Genomic DNA, 20,581 nt, shown 5'->3' on the forward strand with positions numbered 1-20,581 from the left:
CCCGCTCCAGGACCCGGCAGGAGCAGCCGTGCGGGGCGACGCTCCCCCACACCCACCCGCAGAGACGACGGTCTCCACGCCGGTGCCATTGATGAAGGCTCTCTTGATGGTCTGGGTGCGGACGTCGGACCAGTAAATGCGCTGCTCCAGGGCGTCGTAGTCCACCACCGTGACATTGTCGATGTCGGGCACCGTGAAGGAGATGATGTAGTTGTAGTAGGGGTTGTCGATGTCCACGCCCCGGATCTCCATCTGCCGCGCGTACAGCAGGAACTTCTTAAACTCTGGGGAGAAGGACGAGAGGGGCAGTCGTGGGACCTCAGCCTGGCCTGCAGAGCCAGCTCCAAAGCACCCGCTCGTCCTCCCCACCCCGGGGCAGCCTGCGCAGACCCCTACCATAGCAGGTCGTGTTGTCCTTGTCCAGCTTCATGAGGTGGGGGCAGGCACAGGACAACGTGCGGTTGTAGTTGATGAGGCAGAGGTGGGAACACGGCCCTTTGCCCCCGTTGGCTTCACAGGGGTTAGGAGCTGCAAAGGGGATAAAAGACTCAGCGACGTCCCTGTTCCAGGGGACACCCACCCAGGAGCCCCCAGAGAGCTGCAGACCCCCCAGGCCCAGCCTGCCCCATCGAGGGGCTCTGACCCATCAGCCTCATCACCCCAGGACACTTCTTCACTGGGTGGCCCGGGCCATAGCGGGGGCCTCTGGCTCGGTGGAGGGTGAGAAGGGGCAGCCACGGGGCTGGAAGCAGCTCCCACGTGATGCTCCGAGTGGGTGTGGGCACACACTGAGTGCCAGCGCCGTCTCCCCACCGCGCTCCCCCCACCCCGTCCCGCCACCGCCACTTCCCCAGCTCACCCAGGGGCTGCCGGGAGGGGTGATAGACCTGCAGGTCGAAAGGCTGCGTGTTGGTCCTCTGCACCACCGTCACATTGTGCCCTGTCCACTTGTTGGCCTTGGCCAGCGTGTTGGTGCGCCAGTCGGTCCAGTAGACCTCCCCCCCATACAGGGTGACAGCGAAGGGATGCGACAGGTACTCGTGTCCCCGCAGCACCTCGATGTGCCCCGTCCCATCGTACAGGGCTGAGTAGATGGCGTCTGACCTGTGCCCAGCAGAGACACGGGGTGAGAGTGGGCAGACAGCTGGGCACAGGGCACCAGGCACAGGCAAGGGCCAGGTCTTCAACCCGACAGCAACAACCCACAGGGTCTAAGCAGCCACCGCCTCTGCCCTGCCCAGCGCTGAGGGGAGGGCGACTGCTCTGATTTACACCAGGGATCAGAGCCCACCCAGAGGAGAAAACCCAGAGCAAAGGCTGGGACGTGCTGCAGACACAAACAGACCCCACAGAGCAAAGGCTTTCGTTCGCAGCCCAGCAGCCAAATGGCAGAACACCACAGGGGCCAGAGCCCGGAGGGACGGGGAGGACGGGGGGTAGAGGGGACACGGAGGGGAGGCGTGGGGCAAAGATGGGGGTCCTGCTCCTACCTGGCATCGATCCAGAGGATGCGCTTCTCCAGGTAGTCGACGGTGAGCCCGTTGGGCCACCCCCCCGAGCCCGTCTCCTTGTGGATGGTGCGCCGGCCCGCGCCGCTCATGGAGGCGGCCTCGATGCGGGGCAGGCTGGCGTCCCAGTCCGTCCAGAAGAGGATCCTGCGAGGGACAGCCGGCGGGGACGGTCAGCACGGGGACACCATGCTCCACCTCCCGAGTGGGCAGTGGGGTGTGTGCCCAGACAGGAGCCCCTGGCCTGGTCCCCCCACGAGGTCCCAAGGGTGCCGTGTCCTGGTGACCGACGTCCCCTCCTGCCTTACCCATAGCGGGGGTCCAGGGCGATGGCGCGGGGATGCTCGATGTCCCCAGCCAGAAGCGTGGTTCGCATGGTGCCGTCCAGCTTGGCCACCTCGATCTGGTCCAGGTTGCTCTCCACCCAGTAGATGTTGCCCGCGATCCAGTCCACGGCCAGCCCCTCGGGGGTGGCCAGCCCATACTGTATCACCACCTCGAAGCTGGTCAGGGCTGCGGAGCACAGCGCCAGGAGAGCTCAGGCTGGTCCCTCTTCCCCAGCCCACCGGCCCCCATCGTGCCCCAGTCCTGAACAGCTCCACCCAGCCTGACTGGGATCGATGGTGGGGGGACGCTTCCTCCCCAAACGGGGCCTGAACCCCAAAGGGCTCAGCCCCACGTCCATGGTCCCAGCACTGGGCTCACTGCCCCACTGCGGGTGCCCTCTGCTCCACAGCACGGATGGGGAGGGGTCCCGGCTTTGTGCTCCCAGCTGCTGGCTGCAATTACCATCAGGGAAGTGCTGGGAATGCTAATTAACTCCTACATAATGAGCAACTTTAGAGAGCAGAACAGGATCGCGACAGGGTCTGTGGGCTCTGGTGGCCGCACCATTGCGGGGTCCCAAGGAGCCATCACCCTATCCCAGGAGCGCACCCCTGCTTTCCCACCCGTGTGGCCCCCCCAGCTTGCTCCACGCCCCCACGGCCACGCACCCCCATTCTCAAGCAGCTTTCCCCTGTAGATTTTGTCCTCCACCACGTCGGTCCAGTACAGTGAGCTCTGGTTGAGGTGGAAGTCCAAGGCGATGGTGTTGCGCAGCCCGGGGACCAGGACGCTGTAGTCACCCCGGTGCAGGTCGATGCGGCGGATCTCGTGGCGGTTGGAGAATATGATGAACGGCTTGAAGGGGTCTGGGGAAAGCAGGGCAGGGTCAGAAGTGGGGCACAGACAAGGCAGGGGGAAGGTGTCCTGGCTCCTGGCCCCAGCCCCAGCTATGGGACCACCCACATCCCTGCACCATAAAGGGCTGCTTGCCCCAGGTGGGGACAGCGAGGGGTCCACTGTCGGCAGGCAGATCCCCCCAGGACCTGGCCGTGCCCGTCAGCACGGTTCTCAGCTCCACTGCTGCTGCCTCCGAGAGCGAGGCGAGAACAATCCCCATCACAGGCAGTTGGGGCGATGCTGCCAGCCCCCGCAGCCCACCCGCACGCACCCAGGCTGCGGCAGCTCTCGCCGTCAGGCTCCAGCATCCAGCCCTCGTAGCAGGAGCACTTGACGTTGTACTTGTCCTGCTCGCACTTCTGGCTGCACTTGAGGTGCTTGGCGCAGTAGCTCTGAATCTGGCAGGTCTTGTTGTCCGAGCCCAGCTCCATGCCCAGGGGACAGGAGCAGACGATGCCCTCGCCAGGGGCCACGCTGCAGTTGTGGCTGCAGCCGCCGTTGTTCAGGGAGCACTGGTCTGCGGAGAGAGGACGGGCTCGTCAGGTCCTCGTCCCGCTCCCGGCCAGGGGAGACCCCGTGTCCCGCACCCAGCTCCGCACTCACCGCAGAGCTCGCCCTCGTCGGAGCCGTCCCCGCAGTCGTCAGAGCCGTCACAGAGCTTCTCGGGGGGGAGGCAGATGGAGGTGTTGTTGGCGCAGGTGTGGGAGGGAGGTTTGCACACCAGCGACTCGCAGTTCTCCTCGTCAGAGTTGTCCTCGCAGTCGCTGTCCCCGTCGCAGACCCAGGCCTTGCTGATGCAGCGGGCTGCCGTGGGGGAGCGAGGAGGGGGCAGATCAGACACAGAGGAGATGTTATTTCAGGCACTCAGGGTCCCGGCTGCCCCGGAGCTTGTGTCCCTCCACCACTGCCCCGTCCCCACCAAGCCGAGGCGGGTCCCAGCCCTTCCCCAGGTCAGAGGGGGCAGGGGCAGCGGTTCCCCGTCCCCTGCTCTCACCTGAGTCCTTGCAGCCAAACTTGACATTGGGGTCGCAGACATGGGTGACCCCCTCGCAGTTCTTCTCGTCACTGGAGTCCATGCAGTCCGTGTCGCCGTCGCAGCGCCAGCGCATGGGGATGCAGAGCCCGTCCAGCCGGCACTGGAACTCGTCAGTGTGGCAGCCCCCGGGCGGGCGCGTGGCTGCGGGGAGGGCACGAACACCCGCTCACTGCCTCTGCCCCGAGGAGCTGGGAACCGGGTGGGTTCAGGGGGTGGGAGGAGAACCAGGCACTCAGCCTGTCAGGGAAAGGGCCAGGGGCATCCAGAGGTGCAGGAGGGTGGGCAGAGGAGGCTGCAGGATCCCCTGCCTGGCAGCAGTGGGCTCTGCCCGGGGGCTTTTGGCTCTCCAGGTAGGACAGCAGCAGAGCTGACGCCTGGGAGGGTCTCTCTGCGGCTCCCTCCCCGCCGGGGCAGGACCCAGGTCGCCCCAGGAAAGGGCACCCCGCAGCAGCACAGGGGCAGCCTGACCCCACCGCTCACCCTGGTTGGTGCAGTTGGCGTGAGTCTCGTCGCTGTAGTCCCCGCAGTCGTTGTCCCCGTCGCAGGTCCAGTGCACGGGGATGCAGCGCCCGCTGTTGCACTTGAACTGGTTGCTGGAGCAGGAGTGGCTGCAGCCCGCCTCGTCGCTGTTGTCCCCGCAGTCGTTGTCTGGAGAGGGAAGGGGAGCGGGACGGGGCTCAGGGAGCGCCCAGCTGGCCAGGGGGGCTGGCGGAGGCACAGCAGGAGGGAGGAAGGCAGAGACCCCCCTGCCAGAGGAGGCGGCCGGGGGAAGCAGGGAACAACGGGGATCAGACAGACCACGCCGGCAGACAGGACGCGGGGCGACAGGCAGCCCCTCGGTGCTGGCAGCGGGACCCCGCCGGAGAGGCCGGGCTGAACGGAGAGCCCCTGGCCCCCCCGCCCCCCGACACGCTCCCAGGCACCGCCACAGCACCAGCAGCGCACAGAGACCGTGAAACACAGAAACTGCATAGATCAGCCATGAACCTGGGGAGGCTGGGGGGTGCCCAGCGCCAAGGGGCAGCCCCGCTCCGTGGGGGGAGCGGGGCTGGGGGCACAGCGCACCCCTTTACAGGGTGCACCCAGGGGGAGGTGGGCTGGTACGGCCAATTGGGGGGTGTCAGCCTGCCTGGAGGGAACCCCATCGCCCACTGATGGGCAGGGGGGGCTTTGGTCTGACGGTAGTGGGACACTGGCAATGCAGCCCCTCCGCCCGCCCCGCCAGCGTCGGCACAGGGCGTGGGGCTGGCCCGGCTCTGCGCCGCTGCGGACACCCCGCCTGAGCCCGGTAAAGGGCCTTCGCCTCCCGGTGCCTCGGTCTGCCCCCGCACAGGGCAGCTCATGATGGGCACGAGGACAATGGCACTGACAGCTGCCGCGTCGCTTCACCAGCAGCCCAACTCCTGCAGCTGCAGACCCCAACCCCTCTGGGCTCCCACCAACAGGAGCTTGGGAGGGACGGCTGCTTCGCTCCCCGGCACCCGGCACGTCCCTCCCGCTGCTGGAGCGCGGGGGCATTGCCAGAGAGCGCGGGGGCATTGCCAGTGTCCAGAGGAGCGGCCCTTGGGGCTCGCAGGACCCTGGAGGGGGCAGGTTTGGGGGTTGTGTGGGGCCAGGCTGGGGTCTGGTGCATGTTGATCTATGCACTAACCGGTAGGCTTTGGACAGTTCTTTTCGTCAGAGCCATCCCCACAATCTTTTTCTGAAACACAGAACCAACCAGACAGGAGAGTGGGCACAGTGACAAACAAAACAACACAACACGGCACACGGACAGAGGGTGGCACAAAAACGCTGACGCCGGGACGTGCACACTGACACGGAGAGGCACACGGAGGCTGCGCAGGCAACCGAGCGGCCCGGGAGGCGAGACCAGAGGCAGTGGAGGGTGCTGGGGGAGCCGGGCTGGGAGCCCCCCGTCGCTGCAGCTCCTGCCCTGCCGGCGCCTGGGGGGGCTCTCGGCTGCACGGGGGTGCTCCACGCCGAGGCCATCGCTTCTGTGAGCGCCGGGCTGCCAGCCCTGGTGCATCCCCGGGCAAAGAGACTGTCCAGTGGCAGGAAGGGCTCAGAGGTGGGGCTGCCCCAGGGGAAGAGGCCGTTTGCCCAGGAAGACCCCAGGGAGAGGCCTGCACCCGCAGCTCCCTGCTAACCCCCTGCGCCGGCATGTGCACTCTGCAGCTCTGTATGTGTCTCGCCTGCTCTGAAGCCACTAATTAAACCTAACGACGCAGAGCTGCTAGGAAGACTGAAATAAACCTGCGGGGAGGGAAAGCAGCCTTGGGGCAAACCCTCTCTCCCAGGCCTGGCCCTGGAAACAGATCCAAGGCCAGATGTGAGCTCGCTAGGACACCTCTCCTGCCTTCCCCAGGGCTCCGGGACCCGTCTCAGCCCTGCCGGCAGCACAGGCCACCCCACACTCATCTCCAGCACTGGGGCTGAGCTCTGGCCACCATGCAAAGAACACCAAGATCTGCTGAAATGATCCCTGCCAGGCTATTCCTGCGACAGCCGCTCCCCCAAGGGTAGCCAAGGAAAACGTGGGTCTTGGTGCTGCAGGATGCGCTCACACCTCCAGCTCATGCCTCCTCCCTTCAGGGCCGGGCTCTGCTGTTTCGCACAGGGCTGAGAAACGGCCCTTGCAGGAACGGGGCCCCTGCCAGTCTGGCACCCCTGCGTCTGGTCTCGCCGTCCCGGCTGTGCCCCCTCGGCAGCGGCAGGGCCGCGGTCCTTACCGTTGTCACACCGCCAGTTGATGTTTATGCAGCGCCCGTTGTTGCAGGTGAACTGCGTCAAGGGGAAGCAGGTCGGGTAGGCTGCAGAGGAGGCAGAGGCACGATCAGCGTGGGGGAGACACCCTGTACCCCAGTCCTCACGCCTGGCCCCATCAGTGCCTCTGTCCCGCAGTGGGGCGAGAAGCAGCGCTCCCCCAAAGGGCCCTGTGCTCCCAGTGCTCCCAGTGCCCCCCGCCCCTGCTCACCGCACGAGGCCGACTCGTCGGAGCGGTCCCCGCAGTCATCGTCCAGGTCACACGTCCAGGAGATGGGGATGCAGCGCCCGCTGGCACAGGAGAACTGCTTGGGGGAGCAGGTCCGAGCTGGCCCGGGGAGACAGACAGAGCTTTAGTAGCTGGTGGTGCCTTGCTTTGCTGGGGGAAAGGCGGGGAACAAACCCCCCAGGGCTCCTGTGAGGCACAGGCGCAGAAGCCACAGTGGCTGCAAGGTGGGCGGCAGGGACGCACGAGGCCCCGAAACCTCGGCCTCGGCCCTGCAGCGTGCAGGGAACAGTGAAGGCTGCGGCTCGGCACTGCAGCCCGAGCTCTCCCTCTGCTCCCCAAGGAGAGGCAGGCTCTCACCCGAGCAGGTGGAGTTGGACTCGTCCTCGTTGTTCCCGCAGTCATTGTCCCCATCGCAGAGCCAGCGGTTGGGGATGCAGCGGTTGTTCTTGCACTTGAAACGGTCCGAGGGGCAGGTGTGCTGGTCTGCAGGGGAGACACGCACTCAGGACCTGCCCCTCTCCATCCCACCCCCGTGCCTCCGCCACATCTGGTGGAGAGAAACACTGAGACAGAAAAGGGCAGGGAGCCTCAGAAAAACTGGGCATCCAGGATCCTAATCACCATTTCCCCCCTCAAGTGCTCGAGCCCGCTCCCCTCCTAGAGCTGGGGAGGGGACACAGGGGTCCTGGCTGCCTGACCCCGTCCCAGCCACTGGCCCCACATCTGCGGGAAGCTCAGCCCAAATCCTGCCGCCCCAGGAGCCTGTGAACCGCGATCCCCCCGCGCAGGAGGCGGCTACGCACGGCAGAGCTCAGGGGCTTCGTCGCTGTTGTCCAGGCAGTCGTTGTCCCCGTCGCATTTCCAGCGCTCCTGGATGCAGCGGTTGTTCTTGCAGGCGAACTCCCCGGGCTGGCACTGCGGAGGGGGGATGTAGGACGGGTTGGCTGGCAAGGGAAAAGCAAAGGGAGGGGATGATTTTAACCAAGTGACCAAGTGCAGGGCAGCAGCGAGGACAGTCCTGCGTCCCCAGGCTGGCAGGATGTCCACACGACTGCCCAGCAGCCCTCCGAGCGTACACAGACACTCGTGCCCGTGTCCACCAGCTCCTGAGCATGAAACGAGAAGGTCTCTCCCCTGTGCTGGCAGCAGAGCAACCTCGCCCCGACTGCGCGGGCAGCGTCACACACTGTGGCACGGCTCCTGCGCAGGGACCCCGCAGGGATTTCCACCCGCTCCCCGGGCAGGGAGCACCCACCTCCCCGAGCCCCAGGCCAGCCCCCACCGAGGGGGCCGATGTGCCAGCGTGGAGCCGCAGACCCCGTGTCCCCACCCACCCCCTGGGGAAAGGGGGTCCCCAGAGGGGCTGCGCCCCAAGGCAGCCTACCCTGGCACGTGACGGAGTCTGGCCCCAGGATCTGGTCCTCGGCACAGGCGCACTGACGGCCCCGGGGGGTGGCCAGGCACAAGCTGCTGCAGCCGCCGTTGTTTACACGGCACTTGTTGGAGCCCACTGCGGAGGCAAGGCAGGGGTGAGGAGAAAAGGACTGCAGCACTCAGGGAACCCTGCTGACCCACAGGGGGCTGCTGGATGCCCTCGGCCCCAGGACTCCCTCAACAGGCTCCACAGTCACCACCCAGCTGGAGACCCCACTTCATCAGGCCATGCAAGGCAGTGGGGACCCCTCACCAGGTACGGATGGACAGGCAGGGATATGGCCAAAAGAAGGCAAAAAGAGGTGGGGGGCTGCTTAGGCGGGGCACTTCCTCAGCCCCCGGTCCTCAGTCCCACCCCTCTCCAGCCCCCCGTCCCCTCGTGCACGGCAGGTCCCTGCGGTGCCGGGCAGAGGCGGCCCCAGCACCTTGCTGCTGCTGCGCGTCGTACATCCGGATCTCGAAGATGGGCGGGCGCTCGTTCCGCAGCAGGCTCACCACCTTGGAGGCCTGGTCCAGGCGGTAGATGCTGCCGCTGCGGTACTCGGTCCAGAAGAGGAAGCTGCTGTAGTGGCACAGCCCGAAGGCGTGATTCAGCTCAGGTCCCTCGTACACAATCTGCGGGCACAGGGAGGCAGAGACACTGGTCGTTAGCTGGGACGGTGCCCGGGGAAACCCCACATGGTGGGACAGGGCAAGGGACATTTGAAGGGGAGAGGAGGGGACAGGCGGCAGGGGAGCGTGGCTGAATGTGGCCAGCCATCCCCCGCGCAGGCCCGTGGCGGATGCAGCCAGCTGAGGCAGTGGCTCGGCTGCCCACAGCCCAAACTCTGGGGCGATCAGCACCCAAGAGCCCACGGGGCCTCCACTTGCCTTCCTCTCGGTGCCGTTGAGATAGACCATCTCGATGCGGTCATAGAAAGCATCCACCCAGTAGAGGATCTTGGCTGGGATATCCAGGCTCAGCCCGTTGGGCCACAGGACGGTCTTGGAGGTGATGAAGATGTTTCGGTTGGAACCGTCCATCCAGGCTCTCTCGATCTTGCCCCTCTTGCTGTCCTTGGGATCCTCCTCCCAGTCTGTCCAGTACATCCACCTGCCACAGACACTACGCTGTTACAGACGCAGACGAGCTGGGCTCGGAGCCCACCCCGCCGCTGAGCTGAGGAGTGACCGGCTGTGCCTCCACCGAGCCCGGCGTGAGCTCTGGCTCCTCGCAGAGGGGCTGACCCGAAGCCGCAGGGAGGTCCCACTGCCTGGTGCCTGCAGCCGGGCCCCAGCCCAACGCAGCAGCCCGAGGGCCCTCCCGGCCACGCCAGCGCTGCCAAGCCCAGGCTGAAGCTGCCACGCAGTGCAGAGCCATCCCCGCGGCCGGAGCTGCTGCCTGGCCCCGCTGTCACAGCTCGTGAGCCACCGCTGACGCTCAGAGTCGCAGCGACCGGCGTGCGGGGCTGGGGACCCAACCGCCAGCTCTCTGGTCTCTGCTGCGGGCAGGAGCAGTCGTGCCCTCCCGTGAGCCAGCCCTGCCCGCCCAGGCACCCGCACCCGTTCAGGGGGTCCACCACTATCGCCCGGGGGTGGGTCATCTTCCCCTCGATCAGCGTCTTCCGCGTCTGGGCAGCCTTCTCCAGCCGAGCCACGCTGATGGTCTTTTTGGGGCCGTCATCCGTCCAGTACAGGTTGTTCCCCATCCAGTCCACAGCGATCCCCTCCACGTTGTGGATGCCTTTGGGGAAAAGCAGGAGCGGGCGCTTGTCACCGGGGCTGCGCGGCCACGGGAAGACAGGGAGTGGAAGTGACAGCCCCGCGTGATTCACAGCGCGTTCGGCAGCACCTGATCCCAACGCAAACCCACAGGGATGAGGGCCCCCCCAGCCCCCGTGCAGGCAGCTCCCACTGCAGCCACAGGGAGCCTGGGCTGCAAAAAGCCAAATTCAGGAGCATCCTTGGCTGGTTTGCCCCGACGCAACACAAACGTACTCAGCTGGCACCGCGCTGAGCCCCCGGACCCTGAGTGAGGACCCCCCATCCCTCCTCCTCCCATCTGACCAGACTGGGGTGGGCCAGCTCAGGCAGGAGGGGGACACCCAGGGACAGGGTCCGTCTCCCACCTCTGCTGGGGCACGTGCTCTGTACCTGTCTCTCAACAGCAGTCTACACATAAACCCAAGCAGCAGCTTCAAACCTTAGTTTTAAGGGCCAAAGACACAAGGGAGAGGACAGAAGCGCTGCCATTACACAAGGAAATGCTCTGATGGCCGTTGCTGCCGGCTGCTGGGGCTGACCACACTGGGGAGGGGCCAGGCTGGGCCCCTCGGCCACGCACCGTCCTTCAGGATGGTCTCTCGCTCCGTGCCGTCGATCTTCTGGCGCCCGATGAGGTAGCTGGTGGTGTCAGCGAAGTAGATGAAGCCAGTCTCCGCGTGGAAGTCCAGCGCTCGGGGGTTCATGAGGTTCTCGATGGGGATCATGTGCTCGTCCGGCACCTTGGCCCCCATGTCCATCCCGCGGATGATGCCTGGACGCCCCTTCCCGTACACCAGGAACAGCTCGTGCTCGGGCTCTGTGGAGAGACGGGAGAGCCATCACCACCAGCCAGGCCGGGGGGGCACTGGGGGTGGGCAGCCCAGTGCGCGTGGCACCGGGGCTTTCACGGGGGGGCAGATACGACACGGAGGCCGGGAAGAGGCAGCAACCTGCCCCGGCACGCAGCAGGTCTGCAGGGACCGCAGAGCCCGGCAGGCAGCCCGCGGCTCGGGCCAGCAAGGAAAGGGCTGTTTGCAAGCAGGAGGGAAAGAACCGAAAAGCTCCGCTCGCCCCGTGGCCCGTGTGCTCCCAACTGACCGGCACAAGCGCCTCTGCCCACCCTGGTCCCTCGCAGAGCGGGGCAGCCGCGGCCCCTCGCCCCCTCCCGCAGCTCTCCAGGGAGGGCCAGGACTCACTTTTGCAGGACTTCCCGTCGCTGCCCAGGCTGAACCCGGAGCGGCACCGGCAGGTCCGGCTCTTGTGGCTGTTCCCAAGCAGGCAGATGTCCGAGCAGCCCCCCGGCTTGCCGAACTGATCGGGCTCGCAGGCGTGGCTCCTCACTGCAACACAGAGCGCAGGCTCCAGCGCCCCGAGGCAACTGGAGCAGCGCAGGGATGTCCCGTCCAGCCCCAGGTCCGCGCCAGGGAGGGGACACTAGTCTGCGACCACAGGGATGCAGAGACAGTCTCACAGGTGCTACTGGCCCGACCGTGGCTCTCCAGGCTTTAGGGGGGCCCCTTCCCCCGGAGCTCCCAGCCACGAGCCAGGGGCTGAGCATTGCACAGGACAGACAACGCAGAGATGGGGAAGGACCTGCCCAAGGTGAAGGACCACTGCGGAGCAGAAACCAGCACGGCGTGTCCCAGCACACCGGGCACGCTGCCTCTGTCCTGCCAGCCCAGCCCTCGTGGGCCACAGCGAGAGCGGGGCTGCCCAGCCGCTACGCAGACGGGGCTGGTAGGATGAGCTCCTGCATGGGGACAGCCAGCACCGGCCCGGAGAGCCCCCTTAGTCACGTTCCTTCACCGCTCAGAAACCTCCTGATTAGTTTTATATTCTGGAAAATGCCAAGCAGGCTGCCGATGCTAAGAGGATTTTAAACGAGTAAATTGATTAACTGCAGGAAGGTGCTGGGGGTGGAGCAGGCAAACGGCGATGGACACAGGGAGGGGGCAGCTCTGAAGCCTTTCAGCTCCCTTGAAATCCCTCAGTGCCCAGGAGTGCGTGCCCCGATCGAAGGGCAAACACGCCGGCAGCGGGGACCAAGAGCGTGTGGGCACCGCAAAAGGGAGCCATTAATATTTCAAGATGCCGCATCTGTTCCCACGTCCCTGCGCTCTCCAGCGAGATGTGATTGATCAACCGCATTGTGCAGCTGCCCGGCTCACAGGGACGGCTGCCACGGCTCTCGCAGGAGACAGAGTGACAGAGGGGGCCTGGGGCACCCAGGGTGTGCGGCAGCGCAGCAAGAGGCCGGCCCCCGGCTGCCTGGGGAGCAGGAATCCCACCCGAACCCCTGGTCGAGGAGCAGGGTCAGCAGGATGGCAGCTCCGGGAGTTCCTGCGGCCCACAGCTGGGCAGCCGGCTCCTCTGTCCCTGTCCCTGGGCCGGTGCCTTTCGGCCCACCCGGCACTCAGCACCCTGGGCAGGCTCTGGCAGCACCCCTCGCTCTGCCGCTGCCCCCCGCAGCGAGGGTCCCACTGCTGAGCGTGGCTCTTTGGGGCTGCAGGGTGCTACCGACGGAGGCTCCTGGGCAAGTGAACCTGTCCTGAGTGTCTGGCCCCATTAGGAGAGAGAATTCGGGAGGTGCAGCCTGTCCCCATCACCACCCAGCCTTGGGGCCCAAGAAGCTGCTTTTCCCGGGCAGGTCCCACCTGTGGGCTGGCGCCGTTGGTGGTAGATGTGCAGCGCTCCTCCCTTGTCCACCCGTGTCACCACCTGGTACTCGGTACTGTTGAAGCGGTTGACCCGGATGACGCTGGTTTTCTGCTGGGCGTTGGCATTGTCCGAGTTGGTGGCGTAGAGGTAGTTCTCGAAGACGGTCAGCCCGTAGAGGTGCTCGATCTGGAAGGCACCGCACAGGCGTCCACAAGGAATTTAGGAGACATGAGAACCCCGGCTCGGAGGCACGTGAAGCCCCCAGTGCCTGCCCCTGATCCTGCTGTATGGCTCTCGCCCCCGTCTCATTTAGGGCATGAGACTGGGCTTGGCAGGACCAGTTGGTGTTCAGCATCTTGTGCCTTTTCTGTGCTGGACCAGCAAAGCCAAGCCTGTGGACCAGTGCCGCCCAGTAGCCCAAGCTCAGACATGCCTCTAGCACACTCTGCCATAAGGCTCCCCTGACCCCAACCTCCCTCTGGCCCCACTCACCAAGATGCCCTGGATGATGGTATGTCTGTTCTTGCCTTCGTAGTCCACCACCTCGATATAGTCCAGGTAGGCGTCAGCCCAGTACACCAGCCGGTTCACCAAGTCCAAGGTGATGCCGTGGGGGAAGACAATCTTGCTGTCCACCAGCTTGGTGCGGTTCTGCCCGTCCATGTCGCAGCGCTCCACCTTGGGGATCTGCCCGTAGTCGGTGAAGAACACTTTGCTGCGCGAGAAGGGCAAACACGGGAGCTCAGAGCCTGGGTGTCACGTTCAGCCCAGAGAGGGGGAGGACGCAGACGTACAGACAGTGCATGCTCACGCCTGCAGACACAGGCTTGCCCCCGTGGGCATGGGGGTGGCTGGGGTCCACCACAGCAGCTCCAGCCGGGGCCGACCCCAGGGAGCTTCTTGCTGCCTGCATGGCCCAGCTGTGCCAAGGGCTGGAGCACCTGCCTGCACCAGCTGCCAGGCACGGCCACAGGGTGAGCTCAGAGGAGCTGCAGAACCCACGCAGAGACGCTGAGAGCTCAGAGGGGCCCTTGCAGACAGGCGAGTCCCTTCTCCAGCAGCATCCCTGCCACCCCACTTGACTGCAGCAGCCAGATCCTCCTGGCTTGCTCCACCTCCCCAAACCGATGGTGCAGGTCCAGGCAGCAACGCCGAGCCCTCCCACCCCCAAGCAATGCTCTTACCCCATAGCTGGGTCCAGCGCTATCCCCTTGGGGTTGTACAGCTCCAGGTCCAGCAGCGTGACGCAGGTGACTCCGTTCTTGTTGCAGACAAAGATCCTGTCATCGATGTCATCCACGAAGTAGAAGTTGCCCGTGAGCCAGTCAATAGCCATCTGCTCCACATCTAGGCCACGGGAGAGGGGGGTGAGGAGAGGTTAGGCAGGGAGGGAGCCAGGAGCCCCGCACGTGTCTGTGCACGGGGTCTCTGACCACGTCCAGTCCACCCGGGATCTCAAGCACAAACGTAGCTGAGGAGCAAAGCCGCGTGAGCCATGAAGGAGCTGTGACCTGCACTGCACCAGGGACCTGGCCCCCGTCACCCCGTGTGGATGGACACAGCAACCCGCCCTCTCCTGCCAAGGGAGACAGGACCTGCCGCCCCCCAGGCAGCCCCGCCGCAAGCGGCAGCGCCGTCAGAGACACCGCACGCAGCCAGGAAAGCATCCCAGCCCAGGCGGGGGGAAGGCTCGGCCAGGTGGGCACTGGAGGAGGGAGGAGGCGAAGCCGGCTCCTCGAGAGCCGAGTAGCACAGAAGGGGAAGAGGCTCAAACCGCAGCACCGGGACGGCAAACGTCTGCCGAGCCCACGCTCGCGGCAGCACAGGACGGATGGCAGCAGCCAGGGGCTGCAGGCAGAGCCCCGCTCGAGCCAGGCAGCCCGGGCAGCGCTAATCCAGAGCCACAGGGATGCCCCGCGCCCTGAAGCAGGTGAGAGACGGCATCTGGCACGTGGCGTTTAAGTATTTAATTAAACCAGTGAAAGCCTGTTAAATCGGATAAACCCAATGCACAGGAATTCCTTCCTTGCAACCAGGTCAGCGCCCCGCGCAGCTCAGCCTCCCCCACCCGCCCGCCAGCTCCAGGCCAAAGGCTGGGGTGAGGGGCTGCAGCTCCCGGAGGCTCTGAGAGATGCCAAGTGCTTTGGAGGCCTGTCCTTTCGGTTAGTGCCCCCCAAGACCCCGCGCCGACACGGCACTGCGGCAGTGTCAGCACCGTGGCAGTGCCAGCACCGCGGCTGGCCTTCACGGCCAGCACGGGCAAGGCCAAGCAGGGATGGGAGCAGCAGCGGCCCCGCAGCCTGGCCACCCCGAGGACATCGGGACCCAGACAGCCCCAGAGGAGCAGGGCCAGACGCCGCTGAATTATTAACCAGCGCAGAAGCTCGGGAGCACAGAGGAAGGGAAAACATGAATCAAGCCAGGACATTTTGCAACGCCCCGCGCTCCCCCTGCTCGCAGGATTCGGCCTGATGCTATCGAGCCCTTCCCTGCTGCAGCACCACAAAGCGCTGCTGGACTGTGACGAGACCCAACCGACGAGCACCCAGTGGTTTGGGGGTGCCCTGTCCGAGCACAAACCCAAACCCCAGGTCCCCGAGTTATCCAGGCCAGTGTCAAGGCTGTGGCTGCAGGGACGAGGACGTGCTGCTGGCTGCCATGGCCGGCCAGTGACCAACCGCCTTCCCCTCGGAAGGGCGAGGCCGTGGCGCCCGCAGCCAGCGTGATGCATCTCCTAAGGACGCGCGCAAACAGCCAGAGCCAAGGAATCATCACCAAACCAGCCGAACCGAAGGCCTGCGCGGGGCTCCTGCCGCACTGCCCGACGTGCCAGAGCCGGCAGAGGGGCCAGGGCAAAGCTGGGGCTCCTGGTCCAGCCAGAGCCCTCGCACCCCCCGACCCAGCTCCCGGGTGCCCACTGGCGATAGAGGTTCTCGTGCTGAGCAAAAACCACCTAAAAAGGTGCCTGGGGTTGGTGTAGGGGTGGCGTGGGGCCGGCGAGGGCCGCGCTCTGCCTCCGAGATGGGGCTGCCCGAGTCAGGCTGCCTGGAGCAGTGCCCGCCCGCCCCGCTACACCCCCAGCCCCGATTCACCCCCGACAGGGGAGGGGGCGGCGGAGCTGCACAGCCCCACTCGGGCGAGAAACGCTTCAGCAAAGGGATGTGCAAGAATTCCCCAAAAAAGCAGCTCTTGGCCGGCGCCTGCGCGGCTGAGTCAGAGTCACAGGACCGGGGAGCGATCCAAGCTGGGGCGGACGCGGAGCGCCCGTGGGACGGTGCGGAGGCCTCACCCCGCGCAGGGGCGCGGACCCCCGGCCGCGGGCTCTGGCCCGTCCTCGCCGCCCTCCTCCCAGCGGGGCCCAGCCATGGCCGCCCCGTCACCAGCGCTCGCCCACACCTCACTCCTCCATTCCTGCCGCTCTCCCCCAACGCCCCCGGTGTCACGGGGCCGCTGCCACCTCACCGCCCGCGTCCCACTGAGCCGCCCGCGTCCGGCCCGTCCCACGGGAGGATGTTCACCAACACGGCGCTAAACAGGAATCAGAAGGGAAAATGCCCAACACAAGCCACAGGTTTCCGGCCGCTCGCCTCCTGGGGCCTGCAGCTCCCCTCATGCCGTGGCTGAGACAGTCGCCTCTCCCGCCCAGGAGAGGGTCCTGGTGCCTGCGGGGTCTCCGGCCGGGCCCCAGCTCCGAGCCGGGCAGCGCTGGGCCGGGGAAGCTGGGGGTGACGCAAGCACTTGCTCTTCTCCCGGGCTGTATTTTTGCAGCTGGAAAGCATTACCCTCCTCAAAGGCTTTTGTTTTCCAGCTTGCTCCTTCTCTCCCTGCTCACCATCCTCCCCCCTCCTTCGCAGGAATCAGTTTTTATTATTATTATTATTTTCAGCTCTTTCTTGTAGCCTCAGCTAAACCTGGATTTCCTCTTGAACTTTCAGTGGAAGCTAATTTAGCAAATGTCTATTTTTAACCCCTGGTGTTGGCCCGCAGAGAGCTCCCCCCGACTCACCACTCGGCTTTGGGAGAGGTGAGGACTGATGGACACGGCCTCTTCCCGCAGCAGGAGAGCGGGCGGCCGGGGAAGGTGGGCCACGGCCACCCATGACCAGCAAGACGCGCGCAAGGACCAAGCTCAGGGGCACCAGCAGGGACCAGCCTGTCCCTGGGCACGGCAGGGTCCTGGGAACAGCTTCCATGGAAGGAAGAAGCCGGGGGGCAGCACCCACCCCTCTCCTCCTGCCCGCAGCCCCCAGCAGCCGAGGGGGGCTGGCTGGCAAGTGCATCTTCCCCACCAATTCCCATCCCAGAGTCAAATCATCCTCCTTGCTCAACCACGGCTGGGCGTTGCAAGCAATTGCAACATGCAAAACTAATTTCCCAAGATTTATTTATTTGCTAGTGTTTGAGAACAAGCTTGTGGGGGCAGAGAACAGGGAATGTCAACTTTAAAGGCTCTTCCTGGAAGAAGCTAACCAGCCTCGTCGGGCCAAGGTCCACTCCAGCCAGCCCTGCTCAGAGGCACGGGCCAGGAACGCCGCTGGCTGAAGGGGCCTTTGACCATCGCCTTCCTCATGGGGAGAGGGCAGCTGAAGGGAGGGCAGAGGGGAGAGCGAGCACCAAGAAGTTCATCTGCGCGCAAGTGGCACGTTGCTCAACAAGGGCGGGCTGGCAACTTCAGCAAACTCCGAAACCCACCCTGCACAGATGTTTCCTGGTTTCACGCTCAACATGAACCCAGTGATCCTGACCAAGCTTGTGCTGAGGTCCCTGCCACAAAATAATCCATGTCACACTGTGCTTGGATTTTCCCTTTTCCTTCTCATGGCCACCAGTGGAAGAAGCTGAAGCAGCCTGGGCCAACAGGCCCTGAGGAGCCACCGCTGGGGCCAGCTGGCTGGAAGAAAAGGCTCCCACACGTCCCTTCCAGCCCAGACCCCTCCAACACAGGGCTGAGACCTGTTGCAGCACTACCAGGACACACTCAGGGAGAGCAACTGCCCCAGGCGGCAGCAGAAGCATCCAGCCTCCACCCAAGAAGTTCTTGGCCCTGTCAACTCTTACAAGTCTCCCCAGGCACTCTGAGCAATAACCCTCCTCCTCCTCAATTCCAATTTCATCCTGTGCTCGATGGGCCTGGGAGCATCTTGTCCCGCTCAAACCGCTCCTTGACACAAGTGGGTCATCAACTCAATGGCTGTCAAGAGGAGCTCCTGCCAGAGGTTCTCCCTCCCTTAACCCTAGCCACGGAGCATCTGATTTACCCCACGGCCAGTCAAGCACCGCAAGGCTGTGGGTTTTTTGGGGAACGAGCTTTGCTGACCCAGCACATAACTTTCCTCTGCATGAATCAGTTGTTGTGCAGTCTGCAAATACATCAATTGTGGCCTGACACAAGGAGGAAGGAAACGCGCAATCTTCTCTCAGACTAAAACATGGATTTCGACACAGTTCTGAAACAGCTGCAATTAAGATGCCTGCGACTCAGCAGCTCACCCTGGCTCTTGCACAGCTAAGCGTGGAAGGAGAGAAACCACCTACAGTGGTGAAGGTGCAAAGAGCTTCGAAGTAAGTGCTCTGCGCTGCAGAAGAAACCCCACTTCCCAAGTGCTCCTAAAGGGAACGCTCCCCACGGGGTGTCTGGAGCCGGGCAGGGCAGGGACACTGCCCAGGAGAGGTCCCAGCTCTGCTGCGAACCCTCCTTGCACGACTCCTCTTTGAAGCAGCTGAAAACATCACCACGTCCAACGCCAGGCACAGAGGCCTGTCCCCAAAAGTCCCTGCCCCCATTCTGCTGAGGTGCATTTTCACCTTTGCCCCAGCACATGGGATAGATAAAAGAGCCGGACTGAGCTCTGCTGTTGACGTCTGCACGTTGTTTTTAAATAAACCATTTTTGTGTCCAAGTGCATCTACTAAGAACAGCCCATGTGTTTTGCTTCAGCTGCGGTGGATCAGACCTAACACAAGCCCCAGCACACACAAGTGCCGATGGCATTCGGGCTGCAGGACCAGCCGCAGAGAAACACACACGGGTAACTGTGCTGTCCTCGGCCCGAGCCGACCACGCACCAGAACTGCTCGTCCACGCCGCATCGGGAGCGGAGAACCCGCCCAGAGCAGCCCCCGGGGTAGTCGGCGCGGCATCATCCCGCTCCCGGCAAGACCCACGCGAGCCAGAGCCCAAGGGGCGAGGGGGGGGCCGTGCCTGACTCGCCACCCAGCGAGGAGCCCAGGCGGGCAGCCACCCTGCACGCCCGCGGCACCGGCAGAGCCAGCGACACGCGGCTCCTGCGGAAAAAAGCTTGGAAAAGTTGCCGAATGTTTCGGCTCAAAAACGCCTCCAGAAGAGGAACGGAGGCTCGTCAGGAATGCAGTCCCCAGGGCTTCTCAAATACATTGGTTTCCTACTTTCCTTTTTATAGGGAATGATCCGTTTGATACATTTACATAATGCCATAATCTGGAGGAATTTCTGTCTCTTCCCTCCGCAGACATCCTCTCCCCCGGAGAACAAGACCGTCTCTGTAACGGCACCGTACTCCGTGGATAAACACTGCTCCTGGGGACAATTTTCCTTAATTAGAAGTATGTTAACAGGACAGGCAGGAAGACAAACTCCAGCCCCGAAGGGCGCTGGCCGCGGGACGGACGGGCACCCCGCAGCCCTCGAGGGTCCGGTGCAGCCCCCCCAGCCCCCAGGAACAGACCCCTCCTTGTGCGAGGAGCCGCCACCTCGAGCCTCGCTGCCAGCTCCGAGATGGGGAGGAGGGGACTGCGGACGGGACGGACACCGGCCCGCACAGCCACCACCGTCACGTCAGCCTTCTTTCCTTAGAAAACCAGGCTAAAAAATAAATAAATTTAAACCCCCTCTGTTAAGCCATTTAGCTCAGAGGAGGAACCGCTGGGTGGAAGCTGGTGGCCCACGTCCAGGACGTCTGACTCGGCACTCAGGATCCCTGTGGCCCCTGCGCACACGCACGCCCGCCCGCCCCCGCACAAGCCAAACACTCCCCAGGAGGTAAAACCGGCCCCCCCGGGGCTGCGCAGCCCCCCGGTCGCTGGGGCGTTGCGGGAGGAAGGTCCCAGCCTGGCCACCCCCAGGGACAGGCGGAGCGAATGCCAGCCAACGGCCAATGCCGGAGCATCGCCCTTCCCCAGGGACCCCCCGGGCTGCCTGGACCCCCACCTCAGGGGTCTCCGTGCCGGGGCCTCCCAGGCCAGTGCAGCATCTCAGCTGCGTCCTAAGGGGAAGGCGCAGGGGCCACCGGCACCCCTCCAGCGCCGGGCACGGCCCCAGGCTGACGCAGCCTCCAGCGTCCCGGGGTGGGGACGCCCCGGGCAGCATTTTGTCACCCTCCTGCCAGACAGCTTGTGCCTCCTCCCCGGTCCCCAACCTGCCCCCCTCCCCACGGCTGGCTCAGCCCCGCAGGGATGCTGTGGCACCGGAGACGGGAAGAGCAGGAACAGAGATGGAGCAGGCTCCATCTCAGCTGCGTGGAGGGCAGCCAAGGGACGGCTAATTACTCTGCCTTAATGAGGCCATTCCACGGGCAAAAATATTCAGCAGAGGCCGACGGAGGGACAGGGCGCTTGGCTTCCTTCTGGGCGAGAGGAGAGAGACACAGGCTCGATGGGAACCCAGGGGACTGTCATCAGGATGATTTTGGGGGGTGGGGGGAAAGCGAAATCGGGGCCAGTCTGGGCAGAGATGGTCCCGGCCACAGCGCAGTGAACCAATCCCTCGCTCTCGTGCGTCGCTGCTACGAGAACAGTCATAAACGGTTAAAAAAAAAAAAGGCATCAGCAGATGAAATTACCAATCATCCTGCTCTCTTGCCAAGTGAGTTCACATCGGAGCCTCTTTCTTGGCTAGTACGAGGCAGCGAGGAAGAAAAATAGCTTTCCATGCAAAGTGAGGAAAGAAATGTACTTGGATTCCTCTGCAGAGCAACATCTCCCTGAAATCAATTTGTCCCAAACCCT

General features: G+C 64.5%; 1 protein-coding gene across 4 annotated transcripts in view; it reads right to left on the reverse strand.

Moving 5' to 3' along the window:
* Positions 1-20,581, reverse strand: part of LRP1 (LDL receptor related protein 1) — an 80,473-nt gene that overhangs the window by 29,738 nt on the left and 30,154 nt on the right. For all 4 annotated transcript variants that reach the window (XM_068410007.1, XM_068410006.1, XM_068410008.1 and 1 more), the window contains 23 exons: positions 13,783-13,945; positions 13,091-13,313; positions 12,595-12,784; positions 11,137-11,280; positions 10,521-10,757; positions 9,740-9,920; positions 9,068-9,290; positions 8,623-8,812; positions 8,148-8,273; positions 7,567-7,707; positions 7,121-7,246; positions 6,746-6,862; positions 6,501-6,581; positions 4,249-4,416; positions 3,727-3,909; positions 3,336-3,536; positions 3,004-3,249; positions 2,504-2,701; positions 1,817-2,021; positions 1,491-1,655; positions 860-1,104; positions 397-528; positions 57-284 (listed from right to left, as the gene is read on the reverse strand). In XM_068410007.1, the coding sequence (XP_068266108.1) occupies positions 57-284; positions 397-528; positions 860-1,104; positions 1,491-1,655; positions 1,817-2,021; positions 2,504-2,701; positions 3,004-3,249; positions 3,336-3,536; positions 3,727-3,909; positions 4,249-4,416; positions 6,501-6,581; positions 6,746-6,862; positions 7,121-7,246; positions 7,567-7,707; positions 8,148-8,273; positions 8,623-8,812; positions 9,068-9,290; positions 9,740-9,920; positions 10,521-10,757; positions 11,137-11,280; positions 12,595-12,784; positions 13,091-13,313; positions 13,783-13,945 (4,113 nt within the window). The remainder of the gene's footprint in view (positions 1-56; positions 285-396; positions 529-859; positions 1,105-1,490; positions 1,656-1,816; positions 2,022-2,503; positions 2,702-3,003; positions 3,250-3,335; positions 3,537-3,726; positions 3,910-4,248; positions 4,417-6,500; positions 6,582-6,745; positions 6,863-7,120; positions 7,247-7,566; positions 7,708-8,147; positions 8,274-8,622; positions 8,813-9,067; positions 9,291-9,739; positions 9,921-10,520; positions 10,758-11,136; positions 11,281-12,594; positions 12,785-13,090; positions 13,314-13,782; positions 13,946-20,581) is intronic.

This window comes from Nyctibius grandis, chromosome 11 (genome assembly GCF_013368605.1).
Source record: "Nyctibius grandis isolate bNycGra1 chromosome 11, bNycGra1.pri, whole genome shotgun sequence".
NCBI classification, from domain to species: Eukaryota; Metazoa; Chordata; class Aves; order Nyctibiiformes; family Nyctibiidae; genus Nyctibius; species Nyctibius grandis.